This window comes from Petaurus breviceps, unplaced genomic scaffold (assembly GCF_028583685.1).
Source record: "Petaurus breviceps papuanus isolate PSGF00001 unplaced genomic scaffold, PetGlider_PUasm1.0 126, whole genome shotgun sequence".
NCBI lineage: Eukaryota > Metazoa > Chordata > Mammalia > Diprotodontia > Petauridae > Petaurus > Petaurus breviceps.
The window spans coordinates 14845633-14867386 of NW_027185655.1; the positions used below are offsets into that span (position 1 = coordinate 14845633).

Consider the following 21754-nt stretch of genomic DNA (forward strand, 5'->3'; position numbering starts at 1 on the left):
CCAACTATATGTCAATGAAACTGTCAATGAAATGGATAAATATTTATAAAATATAAATTGTGCAGATTCACAAAATAAGAAATAAAGGATTTAAGCATCCCTATCTTAAAGAAAGAATTTGAATAAACCATAAATAAAATCCCAAAGGAAAAAAAAATCTACATAAACTGGGGGAAAAAAGAGAGTCATATCAAATTCCTTATATAGCAGAAATATGGTCTTAGTATCTAAACCAAGGATTGTCAGAACAGAAAAACAGAAATATAGAGTAATATTTCTTTTGAATATCACTGTAAAATTTTTCAATAAAGTATTAGCAAATAGATTATAGCAGCATGTCACAAAAATCATACAGTATGAATAGGCTGCATTCAGATGAGAGGAGTTCAGGGAAAATTAAATGAGTTACAGGGACATATTATAATGCATAATATAGTAATACTTTGTCATATGTAGTAATTATAACACAGTGAAGGACCTCATATTATTCCTTTCAGATTTAGGTAAACAAAACCAAAAAAACAAACCAAACAAATAAAAACATCCGTAACAAATAAGTGCAGAAAAATCAAAGTATTAAATCTTTTACATTGTAATAAAAATTATATTCAATAAAAGGCCACAGGAGAAACAAAATCAATTGGAGACTAAATAACTTAATCCTTAAAAATGGGTGTCAAAGAATAACAATCCATGATTCCATTAAAGATAAATGATGACAATGATGTGATATGAAAATTTGAGGGATGCAGTCAAACCTTATGTGAAATTTTACTTCTCTCAATACTTTCATCAATGAAAGAGAGAAAGAGCAATTAATAGAGTGTATAACAAAAAAAACTTAGAAGACCAACAAATTAAAACCTCTCAATTAAACACCAAAATGTGAATCCTGAAAATCAAAGAAAAGGTTAATAAATTGGAAACAAACAAACAAAAATAATTAATGGAAAAACTAGGAGCTTTAAAATGAACAAATATTTGGCAATTCAGTTTTTAAAAAAGGAAAAAGAAAAAGAAATTGACAGTATCAACACTTTGAATTTACAACCAGTGAAAAAGAAATTTAAAAACAATTAGAAAACACTTTACTCTATTACATGGCATTAAAATAGACAATCTAAATTAAAGGAATATTTACAAAAATACAAAATGCCTACCAATAGAACAAGAAATTGAGGACTAACTCCCCAATCTGGGGGTTTTGGGATTGAGGGGGAATGAAAAATGCCATAAATAAATACCTGAATGAGAGGGAATAATCATATTAATTAACAATTAAATTCTGTCAAACATTTAAAGAACAGTCAATTCCAATATCATAAAAGCTGTTTGAAAAAAAAATAAGGAAAAGAAGGGGACTTAGCAAATTCCTTTTATGTTAAAAAATAGTCTTGATTCCTAAACTAGAGAGGATCGAAAGAGTCCAAATAAAGAAAAATATAGATCAACATCTTCATTGAAAGTCAATGCAAAAATTTTAAATAAAATATTAGTAAGGAGACTAAAACAAGATACCACAAAGATCATTCATTACAACCACATTGAATTTACACCAAGAATGCAGGACTGGTTTAATATTGGGAAAACTGTAAACATTATTGATTATGTTAACATCAAAATCATAAGTAGATGCAGAAAAAAGCTTTTGACAAGACATAACACCCATTTCTTCGAAAAAACTAGGAAACATAATAATCGTATTTTTCCCTATTAAGTATCTGTCTAAAAGCAAGAGGTAGCATTATTTATAATGGCGATAAACTAAAGGCCTTTCCAGTAAGATCAAAGGTAAAAACCAGGGTGTCCATTATCACTATTACTATTTGATAGAGTACTAGAAATGCTAGCTAATGATAAGACAAGAAAAATAGAGGGATTAAGAAGAGACATAGAGGAAGCAAAATTAGCACTGTTTACAAATGATAGGCTTGGACAGAGAACCCTAGAAAGTCAACTAAAAGAAAGTAGCCTCAGCCAAGATGCAAGATATAAAATAAACCCACATAAGTCATCAGCTTGTCTTTATCTTACCACCAAAATGCAGCATGAGGAGATAGAAAAAGAAGTCACATTTAAAATAACTTCAGACATTTAGGGAAGAGTAGCCACCGGGACACAGAAAAGTATAGACATGGAAGGTGTCCTGAGTGGAGTTGTGAAGGAAACTAGTGATTCAAAGAGTCAGAAGTGAAGTGAGTACCTTCCAGACATGGTGGGCTTGGAAAGCAAAGACTCAATGATGGGGAATGGAGTATCATGTGTGAGTAACACTAAGAAAGCCAGTTTGGATTCTAGAGCGCATGAAAAAGAGGAATGAATAATAAAGCTAGAAAAGTAGCCACATAGGCCCTTATATTTGATTCTAGAGGTGAGAGAAAGTCACTGAAGTTCATTGAGTAGGGAACGTGTTAAGGTGATCAATCTTGTTTTAAGAAAATCACCTTGGCTGCTATGTCAAGGAAGGAATGGAAAATGGAAGATATTGAATGCAAGGAGACCAATTAGAAAGTTATTGCAACAATTAGCAGGGGAAGGTGATAAGGGGCTCAGCAAGGGGATGGCTTTATCAATGGAGAGAAAAGGACATAATGTGAGAGAGATTGAGGCAGTAGAAACAAAAAGATTTAGCAACCAATTGGATATGTGGGGTGAATGAGAGTGAGGAGTTGAGGATGACACCAAGATTAAAAACCTAGGGAAATGAAAAAAAATGCAAAGAAATGTTTAATTGCTTAATCATGTCTACCCCATTTGGGGTTTTCTTGGCAAGGATATTGGAATGGTTTGCCATTTCCTTCTCTAGCTCATTGTACAGATGAGGAAATTGAAGTAAATAGGGTGAAGTGACTTGCCCAGGGTCATACAACTAGTAAGCAAGTATCTGAGGCCAGATTTGAACTCAAGATGAGTCTTCCTGACTCCAGGCCTGACACTGTGCCACCTAGCTGCCCTTGACCATCCAATATACTTCCTAAATCTTTCTCTTTGGAGGCTAAACCATAAACAGGCAAGAGCCATTTTGTCCAATAATTGCCAAAACATCTCTGGAGTTCAGAGCTACTTAGTTTTTGTTTTACTTCTCTTTAAAGGCCTAGTGTTGTGTTGGGCTATATTAATGATAACTAGAAAAAAGGTGTGGAGGTAAATCTGCCCTGAGAGGGCAAATTCATTATCTCTGATGGACTTTTCATGTGTAAATGATCTACTCAAAACCTCAGATCTCCTACCAGGTATGGAATGATTCAATTACACCTAAAATGACCCAGCCCTTCTATCATCTCTGTTCTTTCCAGTTACAATCTTTAAGTTTGTTGAAGTCTAAAAAGGGTACACACAACAGAAAAAAAGCCACCAGAACGGGACCAGTATGAAGTGTCTCCATGGACTCTCGATAGCTCCCTCTTTCCCCCCCCAAAAAAACCCCAAACAAACAGAAAACCCCAGATCTGCTCTGTAGCAACAATAGAATGATCCTGCCTAACACAGGCTTATCTCTGATTGTATGTAGGCGGCCTCAGAGGGGAGATAGGCTGACTGTAAACCTTCCTGCTCACAGGCCATGCTCGCTAGTCAAATAATTCAGCTGCACTGGTTTCTGTAAGGTGCTAACATGCAATCTACTCATTCCTTCAAAGCGTCTTTTCCCCTCCACATCGAGTTTATCTTTGTCTTTATTCCTTCTGAACTTATCTGAAGCCATTGCTTAATCTACACTAATGTCTATAGTGACACCCAATTTTTTCAAAATGGATCCTTCTGGAAATGAAATAAAAAGAGAGTACACTTATTCTCCATGAACTTTAATTTAAGTATATATGATATATGTATTTTTTTTTTCTGGAAAAATAGATAATTTTTCTTCTTTTTCTTTCTTACACAGGGGGTTAAGGAACTAGCAAAGCAGGTGAAAAGTTTGCCCGTGGTTAATTATAATCTCCTCAAGTACTTATGCAGGTAAAAACTTAAAAAAAAAAAGGTAATAAATATTAGCTTGGTCATTAATTTACTTCGTTAGTCCTGTCATTAATATACTTTGTGAATTGAAGTAAGTCACAACCTCTGAGAATTTTCAATTCTCATCTGTAAAATAAGGAGATTGGATTAAATGTTCCCTAAAGCCCCTTCCAATTTCCAACTTCCATAAGATTTTTATTCACTCTTGCTGTGCTTATATAAGGAGCTGGTTACATGCAGCCTTACCATGAGTCATTTCTAAATAAAGACACATCGATAGAAAGGAATTCAATAGTTCATCTCTAGCTGAAAAAAGAAATAGATATTATATATAACATGATGTATTATATATATTAGATATAAGATATTGTAAGAGAGAATACTTCTTTCTGTTGTCATTTTAAAGCTAGGGTTTGGTACATATAATGTGCATCTCACAATTTAAGAACATTCTACAAAGGTAAATGGAAAGTGACAGGACGGTTAGATCAAGGATTAGAAATTGGGTGGCACCGGCTATCCCAGCAGCATGGCTCTGGTCAGAGAAAGATGGCCTTCCAGCCCTCTAGGTAATGGGCCTTGAGCATTTGTCTCAGGCCACTGCTCTCCTTGGCCCTCCAAGGACTGGAAGAACTATTCTAACTTCAGAGGTGTTCAGTCCTAACCCATAAGTGGTTGCTTAGCTCCCTAGCTAAGCACATACAGCAGATGTCTGCACCTGTGCTTCTTGTACAGAATAAGATTGTATGGTAGGAGCCATTATCAGGAGGGTAATACTAACGTATGTCACAATGGTCTAAATCTAAACCAAGCTTACATTCCCTATTAGTGGGTCAACAATCCATTGCTTGATAAATTTTGTTTCTGAAAGGAAGAACAGACATTCAAGAATGAGAGAAGCAATGATGCTGTGAATGGCTGGCCATCATAAACCAGTTAGCGCTGTAGTAATGTGTCTGACTTCTACTTAAAGGTCAGGAGGGTCAATAGGCCCCACTTTTCTGATCTGTATTCACAGTAAAAAAAAAAAATCAAGATCCAGCAAACTTTTTTGCTTCAGCTCTATGGTAGGTTTTTGTCTTTCTTGAACTCACCTAGGAAACCTGCTTTTTGGTTTGACAGGTATATGACACTCCCCACTCCTGTCCCCAATTAAACTTACTCTCAAATGCTGTTGGTGTCAGAAGTTAGACATCCTTGGGGTTCAATCCCTACCCCAAGGGAAGAGAAAAAAACATTTCTCTGGAGTATTTTCTTAAATAATATCTTACCATCACATTTTAAAAACTACAATTTAGTTTTTATTTTTAAGAAAACCTCAGTTTTTTTTAATTGATTTTTCAGAAGCAGATCACTTGTGTTAGAAATAGGCAATTGCATTGCAGACTAAAATACAGGAAAAGATGCTCAGAGTAGGGCTTGATTATCAGATGTGGGAGAGTAGGATTTGCCCTGGATATCCGTAATTATCATATTTCTTCAGTCACAACAGTCAATAGGCAGATTGTATCTGAGATTTAGGAGGAGGAAATTCCATAAATAATGATAATAAATGACATCTTTGTATAAATAAGATCTTTAAAATAATAAATGATAATAAATAAGATTGTGTGAGTATATCTTCACTATACATCTTTTACTAATAAAATATCAAATTAATGGAAACATCTGTGCAGTATGTAATTAGTGCTCTGGCTTTTATGAAGAAGTAAAAGCAAAGGTTCTTTGTCTTTGCAGCAGAAGAATCTTGTTTTATTTACCCTTTTTTATTGTTGTTAAGTGGATTTAATTGTTGTTGAGCCTTTTCAGTCAGGTCCAATTCTTTGAGACCCCATTTGGGGTTTTCTTGGCAAACTTACTTGAGTACTTTGCCATTTCCTCCTTCTATTCATTTTACATACAAAAAACTGAGTCCAAATGGGTTAAGTGATTTGCCTAAGGTCACACAGCTAGAATGTGTCTGATGAGTCTTCTTGATTCCCAGTCCTATGTTCCATCCACTGCACCACCTAGCTGCTCATAAATAGATTTAAACTGACTTATAACCTCTGCTTTTGGAGAAAGAATTACTACTTTCAAGTCTAGTCTGCCATTAGGTTTGCTATTTATGTTAGGTTTCCCTAAATAGTAGCAAATACATGAAAATGGACACTTTTCTAAAAACCCAAATGTGGATATATTATGTCGATTTTATTTAACGTCAGCTCAGTGCATCTTCTTCACACATCACCAAGGGCAAAATAATTGGTTAGATCTTCTGCGTTGACTAACGACAACTTGGAAAGTAAGGGAGGAAGGGAGTAGATGAAAGATGCAATGGGGGAAAAACCCAAAACCAAGCATTTGCAAGCAGAAGGACAAATGGCAAAGGTTTTACCCCCTGGCTACTTCACATGTGGGGAGTTAGAGGATGGCAGAGCTGTTGGTTTGTTTGTGTTTGTTTTGGGCTGGATCTATTACTTTCTCTAGAATAGGGTACTTTGAAGACGAAAGACTTTCTGCCATTGCATACTGGAATTGTCCTGTAGCTTCCAGTCCCCAAGAGTCTTCTAGGGTACAGAGAAGTTGTGACTATCCCATAGAGTCAGCATGCGTCAGAGATGTGATTTAATGAAGCCCTGCTCTTTCTGATTCCATGCCAAACTACCGAGCCCCATTGGCTAATCAGGTTGGTATGGCCTCATCCAGCTAGTACTTCCACAGTCTGGCACTGTTGATTTAAATTCTCCAATAACTCAGTCATCACATAATACTACATTCCACCTAGTGCTTCTTCTGTGAATAACAGAGATAGAAAAAGGCCACAGGCAATGGTTCCCATGAATCATTCATGTTTATGTTCGTGTTCCCATGATCTTCCACTGACGATACCAATCCCTCTGTATTCTGCTTCTTTTCTGAACATCAAACAGTTTCTTGAATGAAGTCCAGTCCTACTCAAGTGCTAACAAAACGAGTGTGCAGAACCTGGCCACTGTCTTTGGTTCCAGTGTCCTGCGTCCCAAAGTAGAAGACCCTAGGACCATCATGGACGGTGAGTAAAAGATAAGTCCCACCATTTCTAAAGCAAGAAACAACTTTGGACAAACACATTTGCAACATTCTGGATAAGTTTTGTCCTCTATAATTTTCATTTGTGAAGGAATCAAAAGTTATCCCATTTATTGACTGATTTTCTACATGGAAAAAAAATTCTTTGGGAGTTAGGCAGTTAAGAAATTTTATAGAGAACTATAATCTCATGGTTCAAAAGAACATCAAATAATGTCTTAATTGAGTAATAATTGCTAGCATTTACATAATGCTCTAAGATTTGCAAAGTGTTTTACAAATATCTCATTTGATCCTCATACTGCCCCTGGGTAGTAGTTGCTTTTGTTATCCCCATTTTACAGATGAGGAAACTGAGGCACACAGGAGTGAAGTGATTTTGCCCAAAGTCACCCAGCTGGTAAATATCTGAGGCTGGTTTTAAAATTAGGTTTTCCTGATCCCAAGGCCAGCTCTCTGTCTACTCCAACACCTGGCTGCCTAAAAGAAACTCCTACAAAATCCTCAGCTCATGGTTATCCAGCCTCCTCTTGATGAATTCAAGTGATGATAGATGGCTGTCTCCCAAGGTGGCCCATTCTGTTTTGTATGCCTCTAATTGTTAAGAAGCTTACCCTCATACTGTGATCTCTCCACATATTGAGTCTCTCCAACTTCCATTCCTTATTTTTAGTTCTGCCCTTTGGAGCCAATCAGAATAAATCTGATCCCTCTTTTCATCTTGCCCTTCAAATTTTTTTAAATTAAATTTTATGTTTATTTTTAGTTTACAACATTCATTTCCACAAGATTTTGAGTTACAAACTTTCTCCCAATCTTTCCCCTACCCCCACCCCAAAACAGTAATGCCACTGAATACCCCCTCCCCCAATCTGTTCTCTCCTTTATCCTTCCCACATACCCCGTCTGACTTTCTAGTAGGGCAAGATAGATCTCCATACCCCAGTGCCTGTAGATCTTATTTCCCAATTACATGTAAAAATAATAATTTTTTTAAACATTTGATTTTAAAACTTTGAATTCCAGATTCTTTCCCTTCTTCCCTCGTTTCCCACTCTTACTAGGAAGATAAGCAATTCAATATAGGTTGTACATGTGTAGTTATGCAAAACATTGCCATAGTGGATATATTGTGAAAGACTGACTATATTTCCCTCCATCCTATCCCGCCCCCTACTAGTTGTATTTTCTACTTTGATCCTGCCCCTTTTCGAAAGTGTATGCTTCTAACTAGCCCCCCCCCCCCCCAATGGGTCACCCTTCTCTCATCCCCCTTCTATCCCCTTCCCCCCTACTTTCCTGTAGGGTAAGATGCCCAAGTTAGTGTGTATGTTATTCCCTCCTTAAGCCAAATTCAATGAGAGTCAGGTTGACCCATTCCCTTTTGCCTTCCTGTTCTTCCCCTCCATTGTAACAGTTTTCTCTTGCCTCTTTTATATGAAATAATTTACCCTATTTTGTCTCTCCCTATTTCCTCTCATTATATTCCTCTCACCTCTTAATTTTATTTTTAAAATATCATCCCTTCCTTTGTGCCCTCTGTCTATGTATACCAGTACACATATACACACACTCATAGGTGTATTCATATGTACATATACCCTCCTATATAAACATATATATGTATATATATATATATATATATATATATATATATATATATATACATTTATATTCCCTTCAACTACCTTCATACTGAGAAAAGTTTCATAAGTTACAATTATTGTTTTTCCATGTAGGAATGTTAATAGTTCAACTTTGATAAGTTCCTCATGATTGCTTTTCCTTGTTTACCTTCTCATGCTTCTCTTGCTTCTTGTATTTGAATGTCACATTTTCTATTCAACTCTGGTTTTTTTCATCAAGAATGCTTGAAAGTCCTCTATTTCATTGAATGACTATATTTTTCCCTGAAACATTATACTCAGTTTTGCTGGGTAGGTGATTCTTGGTTTTAATCCTAGCTCCTTTGACCTCTGTAATATCATATTCCAAGCCCTTTGATTCCTTAACATAGAAGCTGCTAGATCTTGTGTTATCCTATTTATGTTTCCATAGTATTCGAATTGTTTCTTCTTGGCTGCTTGTAATATTTTTTCCTTGATCTGTGAACTCTGGAACCTGGCTGTGATGTTCCTAGGAGTTTTCTTTTTGGGATCTTTTTCAAGAGATGATCAGTGAATTCTTTCAATTTCTATTTTGCCCTCTGGTTCTAAAATATCAGGTCAATTTTCCTTGAGAATTTCTTGAAGGATGATTTCTAGGTTCTTTTCTTGATCATGGCTTTCATAATTTTTAAATGGTATCTCCTGGATCTATTTTCCAGGTCAGTGGTTTTTCCAATGAGATATTTTATATTGCCCTCTATTTTTTAATTTGTTTGGATCTGTTTTATAGTATCTTGATTTCTCATAAAGTCATTAGCTTTCATTTGCTCCAATCTAAATTTGAAGAAATTATTCTCTTCAGTGAGTTTCTGAAATTCCTTTTCCATCTGGTAAATTTGACTTTTTAAGGCATTCTTCTCATTGGCTTTTTGAGCCTCTTTTGCCATTTGAGTTAGTCTGTTTTTTAAGGTGTTATTTTCTTCAGTCAGGTTGTTGACTCTCTTTTCATAATTTTCTTGCATCATTCTCATTTCTCTTCTCAATTTTTCCTCCATTTTTCTTACTTGATTTTCAAAATCCTTCTTGGGCTTCTCCACGGCCTGTAATCAATTCATATTTTTCTTGGAAGCTTTTGGTGCAGGAGTTCTGACTTCGTTGTCTTCCTCCCATTATGTGCTTTGATCCTTTTTGTCTCCAGAAATCTAAGGTTTGACTACTGTGCTTGCTTTGCTTCCTTTGCTTGCTCATGTTGCCACTCAATTACTTGACTTTTGAGCTCTTTACCACAGTAGAACTCTGCTTCCAGATAGGAGAGCTTTGTCCCAAATAGCTGGGGTTTTTGCAGCTGCCGGAGCTATTAGTTGGGTGTCCTCTCTGCTGCCCCCACGAGCTCTGGCACCTGATCACACACCTCAGGACCACCATCCAAGACTCTGATCCAGATCTAGGCAGGTGAAAGCAAGTGTGATTGTCCTCTGAGTGGTTGCTTGGTCCCCCTATGATCTGCAGGCCAGGAGCTCTGAAGCAGCCACACGGCGGAAGCTGCATGGCCGCAGCTCCTACATGCTTCTGACTCCTGGGACAAGAGGCCAGACAGCACTCTGTCCCCCCCAGTTCCAACAGAGTCCCATGCTGACATTTTACTTTGTCTTTGGCAGTTATGGGTTGATATTTCTGGAAACTTCCAGAGCTGCTGGTGATCTACTCTCCCCAAGTCCACTCCACCTCCTGCTGGTCGGGGCCACCCTGGGCTAAAACCAGGGTGCACGTGGGGCTGGGCTCTGCTCCCAATGAGCTGCAATAGACCCTTACTGTCGGCCTGCTGGGCTTCCTTCAGCAGATTTGTTTCTCTCTGTCATTTTGTGGGTTCTGTAGCTCTAAAATTTGTTTAGAGTCATATTTTATAGGTATTTGAGGTGTTTATGGGGGGAGCTTATGGAGTTTTTCTGCTTCTACGTTGCCATCTTGGCTCCATCCTGGCCCTTCAAATTCTTTTTTTTTCTTTTTGGAAGGCAATTAGGGTTAAGTGACTTGCCCAAGGTCACAGGCTAGTTGTTGTGTTAAGTGTTTGAGGTCGGATTTGAACTCAGGTCCTCCTCACTCCAGGGCTGGTGCTCTATTCACTGTGCCACCTAGCCACCCCTGGCCCTTCAAATTCATAAAGACAACTGTCATGCCTTTTGGTAGGCATTCAGAGGAATGATTGATTAGATCCCTATTTTATTCCAATAAGTATTAATCAGTTCAGTGTGATTCCATAGAGGTGATGATTGTTAGCAATTATTAGTGATCTACTCATCTAGTAAAATATATTTATTCAGTCTAGTTAAATAATATTAGTATAAGAATTATATATATATATATGGATTAATACATATTTTACACATGCTATCTCTAGGGATTATTAGATAAGATAGAGTCTTTCTTATAATAGGTATCAAACTTTAAACTACAAGCTATAAGTTTACTGTTCATTGTTCAAGAACCTGTTAGAAAGTTGACCTGCTTAACCACAAGAATGCTGACTAGTACCTTTTGGGTACTGAGTAAGTGACCAAAGCCAGTATGGGTGGGATGTCTTGATGTGATGTGGAAAGTCCCCCAACTTATTTTTGTGTCTCTGGACCACACCTCTTGACCAACATGAGGAGGGGCCATCTTATGACCACTTAGTCAGTGGAGATGACCCTTGTGTTGCCCATCCTGTGACCACCCACACTGATGCATCATTTCTGGCCCTCCTAGAGGGTCATGAGCAAGATCTCTTAACCAATAAGACCCTGTGTTTTACTTTACCTTTTCTGGGTGTCTGGGTATCAAGCCACAAGAAAGGCCCTAGAGACAGGGGGCATCTCAGATCACGAGGAAGATCTGAGGTCCAAATCATTGAAGGGGGCACTGGTCCCTTTAATTAATGGTTGTTGGCTTGGAGCTCTGCTTCAGTGGTTTTTCTTGCAGATTAGACAATTCTGGACCACACAAGCTTCTCTTATTAAGGCTATACATTTGCAGTTTCTTAAACAGATCCTCATATGGCATGGTCTTCACTCTTTCCACCAACTTCTTTACCTTCCTCTCAATGTGATCTAGTTTGTCTTTGTTCCTTTTATAATGTGATAACCTGAACAAGGTATTCCAGATATGGCCTAATTAGGGTAGAAACAACTGATTAATCATTCAACAAGCATTTATTAAATGGGTTTACTATTTTCAGAGGCTAATACTAGGTGCTGGACATGTAAATAATAAATGTAGCATTTTAGCTGATCCTCACTATATCTTATAGATAGGGAATGCCATAGGTAAAGGGGATGAGTGGCCATGAAAGGGAGTTTCTATCTAGAAAGTTAATCTCTCCAACTTCCATTCCTTATTTTTAATATATCTATTATTATATTTATATATTAAATATAAATATTATTTTTGGCTTCTTTGGAGCCAATCAGAACAAGTCAGTACCAAAGGAAAAAAGAATTCAATACAATAGTGTAATCTGATTTAGGCCCAAGTCTTCTAGAAACAATGTTAAATTTAACATTAATATAAACAAGCCAGTTCTAGCTTGGAGAGAGAGATGTGCAAATTGGCATAGTCCCCCAAACCTTCTAACATGACATTCTGCCTCTAGAAAATTTTAGGTAACATCTATAGAAATCTTGAACAAGGGAAACATCATATATCAAAATCTGTTTTGTTGGGCTGGTTAGATGGTGCAGTGAATAGAGCACTGACATTGGAGTCAGGAGGACATGAGTTCAAATCCTGAGTCAGACACTTGACACACTTACTAGCCATGTGACTTTGGGCATGTCACTTAACCCCAATTGCCCTCCGAAAAGCAAAAAATATATATGTGTTTTGTTGTTAATATTTCGTAGCTACTAAGTTCCTTTCCTGGAACACTTCCCTCAAAGACAGAGAAAAGTACCTTCCTGTGATCCATATTTTAGCTTTGAATGCAAAAAAGGACATTTCTTAGATGGGGTCATGAGTCAATCACTTCTAGACGAGATGTTTGGCTCTCACCTCTACTTCATTTCAAAGGAAGGCCTTAGCTTTTGTTCTTCCCACTTTCGTAAATGGAAAAATGTGGAGTGTTTTAGATCGGAGAAATAATGTTTCTAATATTTTTGTAGAAGCTAAAAGGAGGGTGTTTTTGTTTTGTTTTGTTTCTTTATTTGTGCTTCTGCTATAGTTGGGATATTTTTTAACTTTAATTTTTTCTTTTTTTAACTTTTTAAAAAATTCTGAACTTAAACACAAAATAAACATTTCCATACTCATTGTAGACTATGAGGAGAGTATTATACATAAAATTTGGAGTCTCTATTAGTTAATCAAGAAACATTTACTAAGTACCTAGTGTGTGCTATATTAAGTACTACAGCTAAAGGGAAAGGCAAAAAAACCCAAAATAAAATAAATCTCTCCTTTCAAGAACTCACAGTCTAATAGGGGCGACAACATGAAAACAGCTATGTACAGATAAGATATAGAAAAGACAAATTGGAAATAATCAGCAGAGAGAAGGGACTAACATTAAGTGGAATCAGAAAAAGCTTCTCATAAAGGATGGGCTTTTAGCTAGGGTTTTCTGAAGGAGGCCAGGAAAAAAGGAAGTGAGGAGAGAGAATTTCCTGACTGGGGAACAGCCAGGGAAAATACCTGGAGTTGGGAGATGGAGTGTCTTGTGAGAGGACTAGAAAAGGGGCCAGAGTCACTGGATCACGTGGTACATGGAGAAGAACGAGCTATAAGACTAGAAAAATAGGAGAGAGTAGCCTGATGGTGGAAGGCTTTGGGTTTCAAGGACAGTTTTTTGTATTTGATCCTGGAAGTGATAGGGAACTCTGGGAGTTTGATGTTACCAAGGTAAAATTGATAAGATTCAGAAATAGTTTGGATATGAGGGGGGAGGAAGCAAAGGGTTGACGTCACCATTGCCCCTTTTTTCATGGTGTATGCATTGGAGAGTATTAGCAGCGAATCCTCTGATGTTCCTTTTTAGACATGGGAGCATGACCCTGGTGTTGGAGCTACTTTGTTCTATAAATGCTCACCTAAATTCTGTATCTTAGAGATATTCAGCATATAGACTTTTAGTCTGGCTCTTCTTGGTCAAACTTTGAAACTGCTAACATTGGATATTTTCTTGGGAAGGCTTGGCTTTCTTCTCCTTTTGAAACAGTCCTATTTTACCCACAATGCCCTGGTCTAAGATACCCCCTACCTTTGAGGCAGAACCCCATCTACAACTCAATATTCTGGCATGGTTTCTGTGCCTTGTCTAGAAAAAAAGTTGTCTGGAGCATTCTAGCTTGGCTCCCTCCTATCCTTTACTTCACGGATGACTCAATTTTGGCTATCTCTACAGATTTCCTTTAGGCAGAGACTTTTAATATTTATTGCAAATTGTGACCTCCTGAGTTAGCCCAGCACAGGCTAAGATGGCTTGGGTATCCCCTGGAACCAGCGCAAGTTAACTCTGAGCTTGGATAACTTGAGCCTGCATGTAGAAGGTCAGGGCTAGTCCCAAAACATGCCTAAAGTTGACTGAGTAGGGCCTTAAGTTTGCCCGTGGTAGACCAGTCCAAGCCCTTAAACCTTGAAATGACCTAGATTAGACCCTCAAAATTGACCTACATGGCCCAGATCAAGCCACCAAACTGGTATGAGATGGTACCTCCGCATTCTCCAAATCTGGTTGAAATAACCCAGGCCAGCTGATAAATGCTTCATCAGTTCATATAACTCATCATTTTTCTTTTAATACTTGTAAATATTCCATTGTATTCAACTGAGACCTTTTTTGTATATTTAACATAATTTAAAGTATGTGGGAACATCTCTGATGTCTTCTGTATAGCATAGTATAAGATACCAATAAAAATGTATTTAAAAAATCAACTCTATAAAGTGAATTCCTATACATAAGCAAAATCTGCATTTAGCATATTTGTTTTGCTTGTTTCCTAATGTGACAACTTTATTAATATGGAAATAACCTTTCTTTCAAAAATATCAGGACTCATTCAAAAGAAGCCTGAATTTCTACCTGTATTCCTCCCCAATTCCCTTCCCAGGGAGTCTTACCTTATAACAAACGTATTTTTAAAGGAAAAAGGAAAGAAAAACAGAAAGAAGGGAAGAGGGAAAAATCAGAAAAAAGCTAATCAGTACACGGAGAAAAAAAAACCAACCCTGACTTTATGGTCAGTGTTCTGCATGTGTGGAGGAGTGGAGAGTGGTGGGAAGTATTTTCTCCTGACTCTTAAAAGCCATGCCTTTTCTAATTTAGCAACATTCATTTCCAACAGTTTTTTGTTCGTTCTTTCCAGTTACGTTGATCTTATCCTTTTGTATGTCATTTCTGACTCTACTTATTTCACATGGCATCAGTGGATTAAATTTTTCCATGCTTCTCTGCACTTCTTACAGCACAAAAATATTCCATTACACTTATGCACTCCCATTTGCTTACCCATTCCCTGATCAATGGACATCTCTTTTGTTTCAGTCTTGAAATGTTGAGATGATGAGTCCCCTTCAAATATCAAAGTGAACATGGCTTCCAGATCTGTCTGGATAACCATTTTCTCCTTTTCTTTAACAACTAAGTTCCTGGGCTTCATAATTTTAACAGGGAGTGAATGACACTCAACATAGGAAAAGTTAATTACTCATTCTAAACTATTTTACTCATAAAAGTGCATTTGGCATTTTCTTCCAGGCACGACTGCAGTCCAACAGTTGATGTCAGTGATGATTGGCAGACATAAGCAACTCTTCCCCAGAGATGTAGGGCTTCAGACCAAGCAACCAGAGGCCATATGCAACACTAACAATAAAATTCAAAAAAAATCAATGACTGATCAGCTACAGAATGAAGAGAACAATAACACCCAGGACACAACAAGCCTAAGGTGCTCTTGGGATAAGCTTGAGTCTTCTCAGAGAATTAGCATGGACAATGGGTCCCTCGTAACTTTGCCAGTGACCACGGCCAATGGGCCACCAAATAATGTACACAAATTTGATGTCTCCAGGAGTCCCGCTCTCACAGTTAAAAAAAACCCCGCCTTTAATAAAGGCAGTGGCATAGTCACCAACGGGTCCTTTAGCAGTACCAACACAGAAAGTAATGAGAAAACTCAGTTCTCTTCAAGTGGAAGTTTACAGGCCAGGAGAACATCTTCCCTTAAAGGGGCGGGTACCAAAATGGGAACATGCAGTGTGCAGAGTGGAGGAGTGCGCATGGGCATTCTGAGCACAGACACTCTTGGGAGCGCAGCAAACAGTCATGGCATCAGTTGGATGACCAATGGCTATGTGACGCTCAGGGATAACAAACAGAAAGACCCAGTAGTAAGAGACTTGGACCAAGCTAACAGGCTCTCCACCTATGACAATGTCCACCAGCCATTCTCTACGGTGAGCTCAGAGGACAAACAGAGCCTGGACAGTGCTACCTGGTCTATCTCCTTGGGTGAAATATCCCTTTCTGATAATTCCACCTCCTGTCCAGACCATGACATCTGTAGTGCAAACCTTGAAGATCCTGGGTTGGAAAGATCTTCCCTCGAGGAGTCCTCATACCCTGGAGATGATGAAAACAAAATCGAGAAGAGGAGTGTGGGAGATCCCAGTAGGGACAACATGGAAACCTTTGTTGGGATGAACACAAGCACCCCAAGTGCCCTGCACAACCTTGTTTCTAGCCTAAAACAGGAGATAAATAAACAGAAAATAGAATATGAATCCAGGATAAAGAGGTAAGTGGTATCAGATGTTTGTAAATGTAAAGTAAGCAATGATTCCAGGGAGGAAGTTGGAGTGGAAAGTGTTGAAGGGACTATGTAGGGAGGCAGAAAGTTACAGGCAGTAGCAGGGAGTGAAAGGAAGAATGAAGAGAAATTGTGGAGTGAACTACAGTTACACATTCTTTGAAATGTTATCCTATGACCCAGGTGATCTCCAGCATTTGGTTAATTCTTCTCAGAAATAGTTGGGAACAATGATAAAATTATTTGAGTCAAAGCATGCTGGATCCTAATTTCTTTTTTTTAATTTTTTAATTAATTTGTTTGTTTCCTTTTAGTTTACAGAATTCAATTCCACAATTCCATGAGTTTCACATTTTGTTCCCCTCCCTCCCCCTCCATGGCAGCATATAGTCAAGTATAGGATCTGTAAATACTTTCACTGGGTCGGTCCTAATTTCTTAAAGCTGTAATAGTTGCTACATATTTCATAAAGCAATTAATGTTAAGAACTTTCTAAGAGAAAATTGTTTGGCTAAGGAACATAAAGAATGATCTTCCTAATCTGAATAGGCATGTTCCCAGTGGATCTGGGTTAGTGTTTCCAAATTCCTGACAGATATTAAACATTGGGATTTGGGAACCAAAAACCAAGTATTTCCAGGATTTCTCAGGAATTCCTGAAATTATAAGTTATTCTGTATTTTCATAATATTTTATGTTTTAAATAATGTGTCCCATAAAAATAAACAGTAAATCAGTCTTGTGATAGGGTATATTAAAAGTTTAAAAGGGTTTTTTTGGGTAAAAATCAAATTTATGAAAGTAATTGCATGGCTTTCTATTAGTATGAACCAATATAATACTGGCAATGAACAGACTGATTTCTGGCAACAGACTGATTTTTTTTTTATGCATTTAATATTATATTTCCAACATTCTTCATACTAATTATCATGAATATCTAAAATCATTTAATAAATAAAAGTATTAAATTTAGCATATTTATAAATAAATGTAGCCTGTGGTGAATATTTAAACACTCAAAAATGCTAGGGTTATATTTAGATAACTTAATATTAAAATCTCCTAGCAAAGTTAACAGCACCATACAGAATCACATCAGAACTGCTAATTTAAAAGACTTCTTTTGCTTACAAAACGTGTTAATCTTTTAACACTACAACTTGTATAATGTACACTATGCACTTATGAACTTATTAATTTGCTGTTTGTAAGAATGACTCACCATTAGGAGGAAACAGGGCCATGAACACACCCCTTAAAACACTTGCAACCGTTATAAGTCAGACTGACTGATTAGGTGATGACCACTTCTCTCCAGTGGGCTCTTGTCCTGATTTCCAGAAATGTCAGCCTTAACCTTTAACTATGTGTATAAGGTAGAGTTTCTTTCTCTTGGTTTTGACTTTAAAATAGGCAGGTCTTTATATTGATTTTTTGCCTTTAACAATCATACTTTTTCCTTATTTCTCTACTGTTTTTTTTTTCTCATGGTTCTGAGAAATATACAAATTTCCTAATAATAATATATATATATATATATATATATATATATATATATATATATATATAATGCCAGGAAGGAATTCCTTTATGGAAACACTCATCTGAAGAGTTGAATAGTGCTTTAACTGGGAAAACAGAATTGGAAAAAAAAATTTGGCCAAAGGTTCCCAAAAAATTGGGCCTGGGCTAAGAAGACTGAGATTATTGCAATGCATCATGTTCATTTTGGTTATGGTAATAATAGCACTCAAAAGTCTGCAAAGTTTAATAATATATTATTTGAGTCTCATAACAACCCTGTGATATAGGTACTTCAGATATTATTATCACCATTTTATAGGAAAGAAAACTGTGGCTCAGAGAGTTCACTCCATTTTATGAAACTCTGAATGTAATGGAAAAAACATCAAATCAGGGTTTTGCCTGGATCCCAGTTCTAACAATAAGTAGCTGTGAGAGCTCGAATAAAAAATTTAATTTATCAAAATTCAGTTTTGACATTTGCAAAATGGAAGGGAACTCTCAGGCCCCTTATTTTATTATATTTATTTTTACTTCTCTTACTGGCCTTAGGGATCACAAGACTCTGGATAGGGGAAGTAAAGAACTTCTACCTTTTGTTTTCATGATCGATAGATGCCTCCTGTGTATACCAATACAACTTCTTGTTTACAGACAGTAGAGAAGACCTGCCATAATTCCGAATAAGAACACATGCACAGAGAGTCATAAATGGAGAAGATATTCCCAGAGGAGGAAGGACTAAATTTAGGACAGTAGTATATGAGTATATGTGGGAATAGTCCTAGAGTTCTTAACTTACCATTGGCATGTTTTCTCAACTCAAGAATCCTATATGCTATTACAGGTTAGAGGCTAGAGGACTTAAGAGGATCTACTTGTTAGCATTAACTTTTTGATGATTGGAACTGGGTGATGAATTTAATGAATTCATTAAACAATGAATTTAAGAACTCCAGTATCAAATGGCATCTCTATTATTTTTCCTTTAAATTTAGCAAGTATATCCTTCAGTTCTACTCAATTATATTTTATCCTTATCATTTCCTAAAGAAAAAAACTTAAATTTCACCATCCTGGGAAGCATTACAATCCAGCTGAAGATAACTGCAGTATCTTCTTCTGACTTACAAGTAGCTGGCTGTTTGATGTTGGTCTGTCTATAGCAGGGGTGGGATTGCATTAGTTGAATTTGTTCTGTGAAGTTTGGAATCAGTCAGAGGGCCACACCCTTGAGGACCTAGAGGGTCATATTTGGCCTTAAGGCCGTGGGTTTCCCACCCATGAAATGTAGTGTCATGGGGCGGCCAGGTAGCACAGAGAGTAAGAGCACGGGCCGCAGTGGCGGGATGACCTGGGGGACTGAATCCAGGCTCAAATACTTAGTACCACACCCAGAAATAACTGGCCGTGTAACCTTGAGCAAATTACTTAACCCCAATTGCTTTAAAAAAAAAAAAAGAAAAGAAAGAAATTTAGTGTTATGCCATCTTTAAATAAATGCTGTGCTCTACAGAGATTTTAGAACAATGATAGTAATGAGAAAGCACTTTGTAAATTAGTTCTGCAGATGAAAAATAGGTCAGTCTGATTTCTTATCTAATAGTGAGAAAGACTAGACAAAATCCTAAGTCGTAAGCATTGGAATTCAGATGGCTTGAGTTTATGGTTCTGGAACTGCTGTATCACCTGAAGCAAGACACATAAACCTTTTTCTTCTGGAAAATGAGGAGAGGGGAAGATTAATCGTTGGTATTATTTCTCAAGATCTTTGATCCCTTCTCCATTTTTACTGAATATGTTTTGTGCCTTTTCCCTGCCCTTGCAGTCTGGAACAACGAAACTTGACCTTGGAAATGGAAATGGTGACCCTCCATGAAGAGCTAGATCAAGAGAGGAAAAAGTTCACAATGGTGGAGATCAAAATGAGAAATGCTGAGAGAGCAAAAGAAGATGCGGAGAAAAGAAATGATCTATTACAGAAAGAAATGGAGCAGTTTTTTTCTACATTTGGGGAACTAACAGTGGAGTCCCATAGAACTGAAAGAGACAACACTATATGGATCCAATGAACTTTGTCTGTTGCTTGGGCTGGCACTCTTTGAAGGAATTGCAATGGGGATAATATACTCTATTATATTCTGGTAACCTGACTGATAAAAGCACTCAGCACTATAAATCCTGGAAAGAGAAAAAAATATAGTCTATTAAATCATCTGTCCTTTAGAAGTAAACTAATCAAAGCTGGGCTATTCTCTTGAATGCTCCAACGAGCTACTGTCAAGTATTAAAATCTGAAATATGTGTATATAGTCATTTTTTGAAGTCATCTAGAAATGAAAGTTGTATTTAAACTGGCAGATCAATTGGATTTTCTATCAAGCTTTCTTCCAGTGCACTACTTTTGGTATTATGTTTCATTGATTTGTTTTATGACTCAGAAGTTTTTGTTCTTCATCTTACTGGGAAATTAAAATAAGAAAATTACATTGTGTATGTTCATATGCCTACAATATAAGTGATTAAAAGTCAAGTGATAACTTATGGTTGCACCATTTGACCATGAACAAAAAAAAGTGTAAATACTTTTATAAAAATAAAACACATATATCAAAAAATAAATAAAAGCTATATGAAAAACTATGGGATTCTCTTAATTTTTTAAATTAATTTTTTTTAAATCAACAAAATTTCACCTCTCCTTCCCACCTATCTATCCTCTACGGAGAAAGAGAAGAAAAACAAACTCCCTTTGAAAAGATTTAAAGCAAACAAGTTCTCAAAATGGCTATGTCAAAAAATAGATGTCTCAGTCTGTATTCTCAGTCTTCACCTCTTTGTCAAGTGTTAAGTAGCATGTTTCATCATGAATCTTCTGAAATTATGGTTAGTTGCATCAATGAAAGCTCCCAAGCCATTCAAAGTGGTTTGCCTTTATAATGTTATTGTATAAATTTTTCTCTTGGTTCTGTTAATTTTTCTGCATCATCAGTTCATATAAGTCTTCTCAGATTTTTCTGAAATTGTCTGTCTCACCATTTCCATAAATTGTCTCCAACTGATGGCACTCCATCAATTTCTACATCGCCACCACAAAAAAAAAGCTTCTCCAAATATGTTTATACGTATGAGTTTTTTTGGAGCTCAAAGGCCTGGTAATGGTATAGCTGTGTCAAAGGGTATGCACAGTTCAAGAATGTTTTGGGGCATGGTTCCCAAATACTTTCAAAAATGACTGGACCAGTTCACAACTCTATCAAAAGTGCATTAAAATGCCTGTTTTCCTACAACCCTCTAGCATTTATCATTTTCCTTTTTTTTGTCTGTTTTGTCAATCTGATAGGTATGAGGTAGAATCTCAAGAGTTGTTTTAATTTGCATTTTTCCAATTATTGGTGAATTAAAGCAGTTTCTCACATGACAATAACTTGGATATTTTTTTCATCAGAAAACTGCCTGTTCATATCCTTTTTTCCTTTGGGGAATCATTTCTTATTTTTCATGTTCATGTCATTCATAATTTGGTGAATGGCTCTTATTCTTATAAATTTGACTCAGTTTCTTTTACATTTGAGAAATGATCATTGTGTCAGAGAAACTCACAACAAAGGTTCCCCCACCCCAGTTTCCTGTTTTTCTTCTAATTTTAGCATCATTGGTTTTGTTTGTTCACAAACTTTTCAATTTTATATGTCAAAATTGTTCATATTAACTTCTGTGATCACCTGATAAGTGATTTCTTCTTTGTTCCTCTTATTTATGATGTTACCTTTTGTGTCTAAGTTATCGATGCATTTAGAGCTTATCATGGCATATGGTGTAAATGCT

At 36.8% G+C, this 21754-nt stretch overlaps 1 protein-coding gene across 4 annotated transcripts in view; it reads left to right on the forward strand.

The window, feature by feature from the left end:
• ARHGAP24 (Rho GTPase activating protein 24) overlaps positions 1–20584 on the forward strand; it is a 104253-nt gene extending 83669 nt beyond the window's left edge. For 3 of the 4 annotated variants that reach the window (XM_069093162.1, XM_069093177.1, XM_069093187.1), the window contains 4 exons: positions 3884–3957; positions 6870–6991; positions 15346–16387; positions 19755–20583. In XM_069093162.1, coding sequence (XP_068949263.1) covers positions 3884–3957; positions 6870–6991; positions 15346–16387; positions 19755–19998 — 1482 coding nt within the window. In that variant the 3' untranslated portion in view covers positions 19999–20583. Of the gene's footprint in view, positions 1–3883; positions 3958–6869; positions 6992–15345; positions 16388–19754 lie in introns of all 4 variants that reach the window. The other variant, XM_069093169.1, reaches the window with a different exon arrangement.
• Positions 20585–21754: the final 1170 nt, after the last annotated feature.